Genomic DNA, 12566 nt, shown 5'->3' on the forward strand with positions numbered 1-12566 from the left:
ATGACCAAGAAGTTCTTCTAAAGTTCCGTTCCAAGATTGTACTGGTTGGAAAGGCATGTGCTCTGTTGTGACAGAGACAGGCAGCAGACACACACACACACACTTCAATAAAGGCAAATGCCATAGACGGCTACTATAAAAGGAAAGCCACTTACTTCCAAGGTCTGCATCAGATTGGGCTTTATTGCATCTTTCATCAAAACAGTCAAAGCACCTGTCACCCCCTGAGGAGCAGAAAAAAACAAAACATTTAGGCCAGATGCTGATGGCTCAGACTTGTAATCCTTGCTACTCAGGGAGCTGAGAACTTAAAGGTCGTGGTTGTAAGAAAGGTAGGGAAAGAAAGCTTGTGAAACTCTTAACATCAATTAACTACTAAGAAAACAAAAAACCAACCAAACAAAAAAACCCCAGAATGGTAGAAGGAGAGGTGTATCTTAAGTGGTAGAGAGCCAGACTTGAGAAAAAAAGCTCAGAGACAATGCCCAGGCCCTAAGGTCAAGTGCCTGGACCAGCATCAACAACCAACAACAAAAAATTCATTTAGCTCACAGATGGTGCTTACCAGCCAGGTCTGTCTCACCTGAGAGTGCAGTCTGGAGAGAGGACATGTTGTACAACATGTCTGTGGTCACCTGGCCATACAACTCCTGATGCAATTAGGGAACAGGCAGCAGTGGAGGGAGGTCAGAAGAGAGGTGGAAAGACCCAGGTCTGGTTCCTGCCCACAAGGGAGAAGGCCCAGGGAAAGAAAAGCAGCACCACCCAAAAGCCTTCCAGGTTACATCTGCAGGACTTCTCCCCCCCCCTCCCCAACTCTGCCTTTAGAGAGATGGAAGAGAGGACCAAGAATGGAAAAGTAGGAAACGTGTGCCAGAGCAGGTTGAGAGGCCACCTCCTCCACTCTTTTCTTTTCCTTTTTTTTTCTTTTTTGGATTTGAGGATTGAGCCTTGAACCGCATGACAGGCAGGGACTCAATACTTGAGCCATGCCCCGAGCCCCCACTATGTTTTGTGAGAAAAGGTCTTGCTAATTTTCCTCAGGCTGCCTGCCTTCCAGCTTGTGATCTTCCTTTCTCCATTTCTCCACTTCCTTCCTTCTTCTAGGATTCTACGTGGGCAATACCATGCCTGTAAGAGTTTTAAAATGAGATGCCCCTGTTCACTTTAGTCGCTCTTCTCCTCTTCCTCCTCAGGTACTGGAGGCTATGACCTGAGCTCAGGCTTGTGGAGTAGCCAGCACAGAGCCAGGTGACAGCCACAGCTCCCACATGACTGACAAGGTGGTGGCATCCAGGAATCCTCATCCCTCCACAGTGTACAAATATTCCCTCTGCTTAATCCCCACCACTGTCAAATGCCTCTCTCATGTCATCAGTTTCCACTTCCATACTATTCACTCCCTGAAGATTTATAAACCCCATCAATTCTCTACCTTCCTATGCAACAACAGCTACTTTCAGAAACTTAAGCAGTCCGGGCGATGGGGGTGGGGGATGGAAACGGTCTCCTTCCTAGGAGGAGGGGCAGGAGGAGGGCTTCTTCTTCCTAATATGCCCTAGGTGTCTGCTCAACCAATGAAAAGAGCCAGGGCAGTGCACGCAGACTCCTCTTTGGGCACCACTCCAGATGGCGAGGGTCACTACTTTCAAATTAAATAATGAAAAAAAAAAAGGCAATGTGGCGCCTGCGTACTCTTATGCTCTGGAAGCTGGCTAATACGCCCCACCCAGCTGACAGCTGACCCAGAGTAAGAGACTGTGGGGAACGGGGGAGAGGGGAAGGAGCGCATTTCTCCTAGGCTGGCAGATAGATGGCCACCTGTATTTTCTCTTTTCTCTCCTGCTAGCGCTCCTTACATCCCAGTATCACTTGCTGCAAGGAGAATGTCCTTCAGGTAAGGGGGTGGTGGCGGCAAAGAAGTATAGCACACAACACAGCCCTATCTTCTGTGTGCATGTTGGAATCACTGGGAATTGAACTCAGAACCTTGTTTTTGCCAGGGCAAGTGCTCTACTGCAGAGCCAGTCTAATTTCTAGTTTCTTCTCAGATAAGGATGATCTTTCCCCCCCCCCCCCAGTCCTGGGGCTTGAACTCAGGACCTGGGCACTATCCTTGGACACATTTTGCTCAAGGCTAGCACCCTGCCACTTGAATTACAGCACCACTTCCAGCTTTTTTCTGAGTATGTGGAACTGAGGAATCGAACCCAGGGTTTAGTGCATACTAGGTGAGCACTCTACCACTAGGCTATGCTCCCGGCCCCAGGGGATGACTTACACGAGCGAGCTGGCCTGGACCACCATCCTCCTCTTTTCATCTCCCACATAGCTGGAAGGATAGGCACGACCCGTTCACACACGGCTTTTATTGCCTTTATTGGTTGAGACTGGATTTCATGAACTTTGGCCTTGAGCTGTAATCCTCTCAGTTATACATAGGTTGTAGGTGTCTGACCCAGCTTTGGAATTTTTTTTAAAGAGAAAGTAGTCTTATTAATGTTACTGTTCCTGCCAGGCTGGCCTGTATCTGGGATGCTATTACCTCTGATTACAGGGCTATGCTCCTATGCCTGGCGTAGAACACACAATTTAAAAGAACTTCCAGGGGATGGCCCGTCTAATTTCAGGCAGCAGCAAGGTTCTCAAGAGTGGCAAGAACGACCAAATGGTTAAGAAATAATTTCACGTGCCTTGGCTTCAGCCAGGTGCAAGCTCGTGAAAAATGCTAGTGAGATCACAAAGAAGCAGGAACCTTCGGAATCCCCAGCACGTATGGATGGGAGGACCAACACGCCGCAGAGCACTCTGCGTGACACTCACCAAGTCCTCTGCTGTCACGGGCTGCCCATTTTTGTCACTGGCTACAACCATTCTTCCTAGACGCTCCTTCATGTCTGTGAGGCTGTCAGTCAGAGCCAGCACTGCCATGATCTCGCTGGCCACTGCGATGTCAAACTGGGCCTGGACAAGCAAAGCAAAGGCAGTGGTCAGCAGAGGCATTCCAGGGCTCTCGGTTCCCACAGCCACGATGGGACCACGGGTCTGGGGGGGATCTCAGCGGCTCCCACAGGGCCCACAGGGGCTGTGTTTGGAGTAGCCTCTCCAGGGGAGCAGGTGGTCCATTGTGCTCCACCGAGCTGCAGGGTCAGGGCAATTCCTGTCACACCTGCTCATGGCTCCATGAGATGAGTCTCCGTAGCCTGGCTCTGACTGGCAATTAAATCTAATGCCAGGGTCTGTCCTATGTACCTCTCCAACCAGACTAAGGCCAGGCAGGCAGGGTCTACTCAGGAGGTCTAGTTTCTGTCCATTTCTTTCTTTCTTCTTTTTTTTTTTTGCCAGTCCTGGGCTTGGGCTCAGGGGCTGAGCACTGTCCCTGGATTTTCTCAAGGCTAGAGCTCTACCACTTGAGCCACAGCACCACTCCTGGCTTTTTGCTATGTATGTTGGGTACCGAGGAATCAAACCCAGGTCTTCGTGCATGCTAGGCAAGCACTCTACCACTAGGCCAAACTCCCGGCCCCTGTCCATTTCATTTTTAATTATCAACTTTTGATTTTAGAGACAAGCTCTTACTATAGGGTCCAGGCTGGCTTTAAACTCATGAACCTCCCACCTCAGACTCCCAGCTACTGGGATTACAGGCATGTGCCAAAGTGCTGAGAATACAAGCACGTGAGACTATGCCTAGCAGTGTACTTATATTTGAGACAGATTCTTGCTGTGTTACCAGGACCAAAGCTGGCCTGGAACTCTGGCTTTGACCTTTTGAATAGCCATGATTATAGGTATGCAGCATCATCCCCAGTATTGGGGTTCACTTGTGATCCCCAGCAGGGAGGATAATGTGACACCTAGTAGGTGCTCAGTATGTACTGAATGAACTAATAAAGAGCCTACCAGCTACCTTCTGTGCTTAGGGTCAGTCTGTCAAGGAGGTGATGATACCTGGCTGTCCAGCACGGATAAACAACAGAAGAGGCTCCTGTAGGATTCCTACACAGGTTGACCAGTTCCTCTAAGTGACACCAAATGACTTGTCGGCGGTTCAGGAGACCCTGTCAGATCCTAACACTCCTGCACTGAAAGCCAGAATGTTCCCAGGACTTCCTGCTCCCCGCTCGACCCAGCCCCAGGTCGTACACGACCCCATTGGAAGGACACGAGGAATGTGTGATCTTTCCTCATCACGATTCAGCCAGTAGACAAAACTGTGTGGTTAACTTCCAGCTTAATATTCTTTCCTGTGTGTGGGGGGGGGAAGGAGGAGGAGAATAGGTGAGACACATGGAGAAGAAAAATAGCTATGCCCCTGTGGGACCACCTCAGGAGACTTGAAGAACTGAAGGAATAAGAAGCTCTTTGGCTCCTGGTTGAGATTGCATTCATCATGCACTTAGTGAAAGTCAAATACAACTATGCTCAATGATGACGTTCTCAGTGCAGTGCGATCCAAACACAAGTGAGTTTCCTCCGTAGATTGCCAAGAAAACAACCACACACCAGGTCTGCCAAGCCAGTGCCAGGCAAAGCATTTCTAGTACCACAAAACAGAATAGAAAAGGAGTAGTAATGTGGCAATTTTTCTGTCTACAACATGAGGCTGTGACTAGTCTCATAAGAGCCACTGTACAAAAATATTTAGAATTTGCAATTCACGTATAAGTTGCTCATTGTTACTTTCCTTCCTCCTTTCTCTCCTCCCTTCTTTCTTTCTGCTGATACTGGGGCTTGAGCATAGGGACTCCCTAAACTTTTTGCTCAAGGATAGTGCTCTACCATTTGAGCCGCAGCTCTACTTCTGGCTTTTTGCTGGTTTACTGGAGATGAGTCTCAGACTTTTCTATCCAAGCTGGCTTTGAACTATGACCTTCAGATCTCAACTCTCTGAATAGGATTAGAGGCCTGAGCCTCTAGCACTGCTTTTTAACTCAAAAACTGCCAACATCTATTTGATATGGTTTTGATTATTATAATAAAAGGGATACGTTCTTTTTTTCACTAATACAAACTTAATGTGAAAGTTATAAATAGAGAACTATTCCCAAATATAGTTTATAAGAGGTGGGGGGTGCGTATCATTTACAGGGCCACCAGGTCTGCTGAAACTTTATGGATGACTGTATATGCCCCAAGCACCATTGAACCCTATTAGAGCTGTAAGAGGAAGGAAGGTGGGTCTTACATTTGTCTGTTTTGGGGAATAGGCCATTATCCAAATTCCCTGAAACTATTAAGCCTGATAAGTGGGTGTTTGTTTTCTGGTTAGTGAAATCCAGGTAACGTGTGTGTGAAGATCTTCACTTTCTTACTGCTATGCAGATCTGGTATCTAATGCGTGGATTTCCTATAAAATGTGTAGGAATTTATGTTGAAAGCCCTCCTCTGTGCCCCGCTTCCCCCATACACATAGAATGGCTCTTCCCATAAACACACTGAGAAGAGGATGCTGGCACCTTCCAGTCCTTGGCACGCTCTGAAGGCCCTGTGGAGGGACTGGAAACCTTCCAGTGACTAGGGAGGGTGGCGGAGGAGGTGGGGGTGAGGACTGTCACGTTCCAGGAAGACAGCGCCACCTACCTGCCGCGAGCAGCCCTTCTCGGTGCTTGCTTGGCCAATAGTTATTTTTCGTAGAAATCGGTCATTGGTATCCAACACTGAAAGAGAAGAGATTACTGATTCAATGGACACACTTGGACTGGCCACGTAGGATGCTGCGGGAGTCTCAAACAAGGGGTAGGGTGGGGTTTTCCTCAGGGAAAGTCTCTGCTAGTGGGCACTGCTAGTAGGATATCTGAAGAGATGACAGGAAACTGTTTTTAGGTAATGGTGGGAGGTGAACATTTCATTAGGCAGCCAGGAAAAGTATTTCTGAAAGGGTGATATTTTACACTGCACCCCAAGTCACAAGAAGTCAATACAGTTTCCCAAGAAGTTAATCCCATACCAGCCACAGGACGCAGCCATTCAATTCTAAAAGCAAGGATTTGGAACAGATTTTTACCCCCTCTTCCACAGCAGCTCTGTTCACAAACATCAAAAAGCCCAATGAGTCATTGAAAGATGAACGGGTCAACATTGCGTGCATACACCTGCAAACACATGGACCACTACACAGCCATAAAAAGGAAGTACATTTCCTAGAACCACAGCTCCATTTCTGAATTTTTGCTCGTTAACTGGAGGTGTGAGTCTCATGGATTTCTTGTCTGGTTGGCTTCAAACTGGAATCCTCAGATCTCAAGTCTCCTAAGTAGCTAGAATTACAGGTGTGAGCTACTGAAGCCTCACTAAAAAGTATTTTAAATGTGGAACTGAGAGGCCAAAGAGGACAGAAACAGAAAAGATTACTTTTCCCAAGACCTCTGGAAGAGGCCAGCAAGGTCACGCTGTTGCTTTGACTAGGATAGGGGAGGGATGGAGGAAAAAAACCAGCACAAAACTGGGCTACTCCTCCCCATTTCTCATGCTGGTTTTCAGCCCATGGCAGCGTCGGTCCTAGCACCCACCTCTCTGCCAGGTGATGGTGGAGGGGTCAATGTTGAGCCTCGCGAATTTACTCACTTCTTCTTCAGTCAGTGCACTTGGATCTGTCTTATTTATCCCCAGTTTCTGGCAATTAAGAAAAAAAAATACCAGGAATAAGGGAAGGAACAGAAACCAAAAGGTAGCCAAGATGATGCCCTGATTTTTATTTTCCCTACAATTAGTAGTATCTTAAAACAACAACAACTAGATCTTATCTTCAGTAGCTCATAGGTCAGGTCAAATGATATAAAGAAATGTCAAAGCTGAAATATCTTCTACAAGTAGGAATACTTGTGAAGCAATGGATCTGCCAGTGGTGTCCAAGTGGCCGCATGCAGCATGGCAGTCCAGGCCCCTAGGTCACTCTAGGTGGCCACCGGGTATTCAAAGGAATCGGAACCATTGTCCACAACACTGAAGCATTAGTTCTAATTCTCTGCAAACACTAATTCCAATTCAAGTAAGGCATAGGTCTCTGTTTCAAAACAAGAGATTAGTAACACACTGAGAATAAATGTGATATTTTCAGGCACTGGTTTTTGTAAAGAAAACATCTTAAGAGTGTTTTTCAGCCAGGTATGGTGTCTCATGCCAGTAATCCCAGTACTTAGGAAGCTGAAGCAGGAAGACTGCAAGTTTGGTTTGGATTTTATCTTGTAGGAATAAATAAGAGAAAAAGTATTTATTTATTTTAAATGAAAGTGTATGCAAAAGATCCAGGAAATAGGAACTTGGCCTGTTATAGCTGCTAGGAATGGAATCCTCCATTACACTCGTCACACTAAACTTGGCTCAGAATAAGCCACAGGATAAATTTTGGGGGAGGAGGAGCAGCAGATTAAGATAAGATTTTGCTATCTAGCCCAGGCTGGTCTTGAACCTGAGATTTTTCACACCACAGCTTAAGTGGTAGAATTACAAGTGTGATTGTACAGGTAGGCCAGCACACCTGACTAAAGGGGTGAATTTTGTGTGTGTGTGTGTGTGTGTGTGTGTGTGTGTGTGTGTGTGTAACTGGGCTTGAAACAAGGACCTCACGCTTTTGATTAGCTTTTTCACACAAGGCTGATGCTCAACCACTTGAACCACATCTTCTCTTCTGGCTTTTTGCTGGTTAATTGGAGATAAGAGTCTTGGTAACTTGTAGGCCCTAGCTGACTATGAATCTTGATCCTCAGATCTCAGCCTATTGAGTAGCTAGTATTACAGGTGTGAGCCACCAGCGTGCAGCTGAAATTTTAAGACTACTTACATAATGGTCTTAACCCATTATACCACCCTTATGCCACAAAGGGTTCTATTTTAATCCCTGGCGAGACCTAGAGGAAGCAGTGGTTATGCAATGGAGTGGAAAGGGCATTTAAAGACAAAGATATGGTGAGAAGTTTGGGCAAGAATGAAGGCAACATCTCCTAGGCAGTGGATTATCAAGGTTAGCTCATTTCAAGGTCATTTCTGAAAAATGTTAACGAATCCTCAAAATCCTCTTTGGAAGAGAAGAACACATACGAATGCTATTTGTTAGCCAATTAGGACGTTGTAGATTAGCAAGCAGTCCTCTTAGTCATACATGAGGAACATGAGTTCTCAAAGAGTTATTATAGGTTCACCTGGCTCTTTGCTTTATGATCCAGAGTTAGGCGTCTAATCCTGAGCTCTGGAGAGTATATTCTTCAGTCTCTTTAGAGTTTAACACCCAAAAGAGTATCTGAAAACCAAAATCAAGGCAAGTTCAATATTTCTCTGGCTTTGGCAAAAACTTCCTGATGGTTTTCTAGGATAGTTCCCTTTCTTAAAAAAAAAAAAAAAAAAAAAAAAAAAAAAAAGAAGCATGAAATAGAAACTTACTTTCAGCCGAGCAAGTTGAATTTCTGAGAATTTTCTGACACCATTCACTGAAGGAACCAGACGATTATACAGCGCCTAAGGAAACAGAACAACAAAAGAAAAGCCCACTGAAGGTCAAGAAGTCAACCACACACACGGACAGTTCAGATGAAGGCAAAGTTTGTTCTGTTTTTAACCAAACAGGCCCTACTAAAACTTGGAGACGAAGGTAAACCATGCAGACTTCAATTCCATCATCTTAATAACCCTCTAAAGCTGAAATAATGCACATTGCCAAGAGTTTCCATAAATGTTTCTCTCAATCTACAGTCTTACAACTGTCAAGTTCATGCTTATCTGGTTTATGTTCCAAAGACTCTCCAGGGAATTCCTTTTTTTTTTTTTTTTTTTGCCAGTCCTGGGCTAGAGCTCAGGGCCTGAGCACTGTCCTTGGACTTTCTCAAGGCTAGAGCTCTACCATTTGAGCCTCAGCACCACTTCTGGCTTTTTTCTATGTATGTGGTACCGAGGCATCGAACCTGGGCCTTTGTGCATGCTAGGTAAGCACTCTACTACTAGACCAAACTTCCGGTCCCATCAAGGAAATTCCTTTAACTGCAATTAAAGTACTTACAGTGAAACATGCCAGAAAGTGCCCTCTTGTGCTAAGATCATGGACAGTACGGATGAGAGACTAGAAACCAGAACTCTGTGGCTTCTAGCATGAGTTAACTTTTAGCCTGCCTTTAGGTGAATCCCCGCCAGGGCTGCAGAGTTCTTTAACAGCACATGTAAGCCAGTGGCATAAAATGTCCATCTTAAAAAGATACCTGTCCATGTCTTAGAGATTGGACTTGTGTATCAATTACCTTTAAAACTACTCACTCATCTGGAATAAGGTTTAACTTAACTAGGGGGACAGTAAAACTCCTAACAGCAGGGCACTGTCAAACCCATTTGAGGATTTAACCAAAACATGGGCCCTCTCTTCAAGCAGCTGGGGGTACAGACTTGGGCCAACACGCCCAGCTTGTTTTTTGAAAGGTGGTCTCCCACTAACTTTTGTTGTTGCTTTTTCTTTTACCCAGGCTGGTCTTTGACCATACTTCTCTTATTTCTACCTTCTAAATAGCTGGGATTACAAGTGTGTTCCATCATACCCGTCTCTATAATTCACACCATTCTGTACATTTTAGAGAGCTTACAGACTCTTTAAAACACGAACTCTGTGAGGTCTCAGGAATCCCAAGATAAGATCTCCCTCCCCCAAGTAGCCAACAAGGAATCCTCTTACCTTATCGGTTTGAGTGTTTTCATGCAAAATCCTCGCATCAATGGCAGCAGCTAGTAAATTGTTGGCAGCTGTAATGGCATGGATGTCCCCAGTCAAGTGAAGATTGAACTAGAAATGAAATGTCACATCTTTCTATTTGTTTCAAACACCCACAGCAGGAATGAAAAGGCTGCCTAAATAAATAAAACAACATACGGCCCCATCTAACAAGATTTCCTACTTGGCAACATAGTACATCACAAATCCTTCCATCCAGGTGTAGTATTTTCTCTATTTTTTCTTTCTCTCTTCCTTCCTTCCTTCCTTTCTTTCTTTCTTTCTTTCTTTCTTTCTTTCTTTCTTTCTTTCTTCCTTCCTTCCTTCCTTCCTTCCTTCCTTCCTTCCTTTCTTTCTTTCTTTCTTTCTTTCTTTCTTTCTTTCTTTCTTTCTTTCTTTTTCCAGTCCTGGGCTTGAGCTCAGGGCCTGAGCACTGTCCTTGGACCTTCTCAAGGATAGAGCTCTACCACTTGAACCTCAGCACCACTTCCGGCTTTTTTCTATGTATGTGGTACCAAGGAATCGAACCCGGGTCTTCATGCATGCTAGGCAAGCACTTTAACCACTAGGCAAAACTCCCGGCCCTCTTCCTTTCTTTTTTGAAGGCAAAGAAACATCCTTTGGGCTTTTTAGTCATGGCTAGCTCTACTACTTGAATGAATTGGAGATAAGAGTCTCACAGAGATTTTTTTTTGGGGGGGGGTGGGGGGCCTGGCTGCCTTTGAACTAGGATCCCTAGAGCTCAGCCTCCTATACAGCTAGAATCACAGGACTGAGCCATGAGCACCCCGCTCAAGGTGTGATATTCCGGGGGATTTAATGACTATAGTTCAATGTTCCCTCACATTCTTTACACATGCTGCTTCATCACTGAGAAGACAGTCCTCCCTCAAAAATGCTTAAGAATGCTGTCCTTCTCCTCCCAACCAGCCTTAGTCAACACCCCGCCAGTGGAGTCTCAGTGAAGTACAAGCTCTTGCTGCCAAAATCTGCTGTTACTTCTTTTTTATTATTTAATCCATCTCGGGCAGTTTGACAAGTAAAATGGTAACTGATACTTTCTCTTCCCCCCACCTCCCCTGCCCTTCCCCCCCCCATCCTCTCCCTCCCTTTCTTATCTGTACTAGGTTTAAACTCAGGGGTTTCAATGTTAACGTTTCACTTCCTTGCTTGGCTGACACTTAACCGCCTGGGTCAGGTCTCCAGTTGGCATTTTACTGATCATTGTGGAGACAGAGTCTCACAGACCTTTTTATCTGGACTCACTTTAAACCCTGGCCCTCTAGATCTCAGCATCCGGAGCAGCCAAGCCTACAGGAGTGCCATACTAGTGCTCTCTTCTGATATCTTTCTTGAACCTCTTTGACCATTTTCTCATCGGGATTGACTTTTTGTTTCCAACCGTCTACCTGCTCTCCTCCTGGGTGGCTCTCAGGCCCTGGAGACAGCTCTTCCCTTTGGATCACGACTCCACCACACACCACCACGTATGCCTGCCAGCCCTTGCTTTCCCATCTCAATAAATGACTCCATTGATTTGCATCCCAGACTCATGCCTTGTTCTCAGCCCTCACATCTAATCCATAAAAATCAGGGAACAAATAGGAAGTTGTGGTCCTTTTCTCAATCCTCACAGCCACCATCTTTCCTCTGGGACAATTGGAAGTCATGCACAGTGGCTCTAAGTCTATACTCTGTACAGGGGCCAGAGTGACACTGAAACACCCAATCTACATCCTGTTACTGTCCTATTGACCTTGAGGCTAAGGCAGATCAGAATGGACAAACAGAAGACACCAGTGCAATAATGTGATGGCAAAGCGTCATGGAAGATGAAGAAAATGTTCTTGGAAACAGGCATCTCCACTGTGGGTTCTTTTGGCCCATTTTCCCCCAGAAGCTAATGGGACAGAGGAAAGCAGGGAGTCTGGACCCACTAACGCAGGTTAACGCTGAGTTCCTATGTCACGTGGGTTTGGGAATTCAAAACTTGGCAGAATTGAGAAAGGTAGTGTGATACACTACAAGTGATTTATCCAGTACTGCAGGCAGGGTCGAGGTGAGCATCTACTGGGTGCTGGAGAAGTCATGAGAAAGCCAATTCACAAGGGCACTATGCGTGCGCAGCTCCCAGTGGCAAGGCCAAGTTTTGCCGTTGTGTGAGTTACACAACTGCTTTTGGTTTTCCGAGTCTTCGGGGCTTTAGGACGATGAGGGAGACCGTGGGTGGAGAAGGATCGGCAGCGTGCACGTGGGGGACTCACCTCCTCCATGGGGATGACCTGGGCGTATCCGCCACCCGCAGCTCCCCCTAAACAACAGAGCAAAGGAGAGAAGTGAGTCAGTCACGAGTGCAGACACACAGGGAGGACCTAGGTGGGGGATACATCCAACCAGGCCCATCAGATGAAATTCCAACAGGAGCATGGAATGGTCACTGGTATATGCGGGCAGAATAGGAGTGAAAGCACCAAGCAACAAGTGTTCACACTATGTTCAGCTGTGGATTTCCAAGATGTCCATTTCTTTGTTTAGAAAACAACAGTAGCCAGGTGTGATGGTGTATACTCATAATCTCAGCTCCTGGGAGAACACAGAGGAACTGGTTAACTCCAGGCTGGCCACCTGGATTACTTAATGAGACCCTGTCTTGGGAGGGTGGGGGAAGAAGGAATGCAGCAGATATCATTACTGGAAGATATACCTTTGGATAGAAGATTTTTCTTTTGATCAATTATTAGGTTCTTGTGATTCATCTAAATCATGTTGAAGATAAGACAAACCACCTTTAAGCTAGGTACAATGGTACATTCTTCCGGTCCCAGCTATTCAGGGAGTGCATATAATGAGGATTGTGGTCTAGAGGCTGGTGTGGACA

At 45.9% G+C, this 12566-nt stretch overlaps 1 protein-coding gene across 1 annotated transcript in view; it reads right to left on the reverse strand.

Moving 5' to 3' along the window:
• Mthfd1l (methylenetetrahydrofolate dehydrogenase (NADP+ dependent) 1 like) overlaps nucleotides 1-12566 on the reverse strand; it is a 130953-nt gene that overhangs the window by 74127 nt on the left and 44260 nt on the right. The window contains exons 13-19 of the mRNA XM_090337964.1: nucleotides 11953-11999; nucleotides 9653-9760; nucleotides 8380-8454; nucleotides 6513-6615; nucleotides 5584-5660; nucleotides 2824-2964; nucleotides 156-224 (exon numbers count right to left, since the gene is read on the reverse strand). Of these exons, the coding sequence (XP_090194090.1) occupies nucleotides 156-224; nucleotides 2824-2964; nucleotides 5584-5660; nucleotides 6513-6615; nucleotides 8380-8454; nucleotides 9653-9760; nucleotides 11953-11999 (620 nt within the window). The remainder of the gene's footprint in view (nucleotides 1-155; nucleotides 225-2823; nucleotides 2965-5583; nucleotides 5661-6512; nucleotides 6616-8379; nucleotides 8455-9652; nucleotides 9761-11952; nucleotides 12000-12566) is intronic.

Source organism: Megascapheus bottae, chromosome 8 (assembly GCF_031878675.1).
Source record: "Megascapheus bottae isolate mThoBot1 chromosome 8, mThoBot2.hap1, whole genome shotgun sequence".
In the NCBI taxonomy this organism is placed as follows: Eukaryota; Metazoa; Chordata; class Mammalia; order Rodentia; family Geomyidae; genus Megascapheus; species Megascapheus bottae.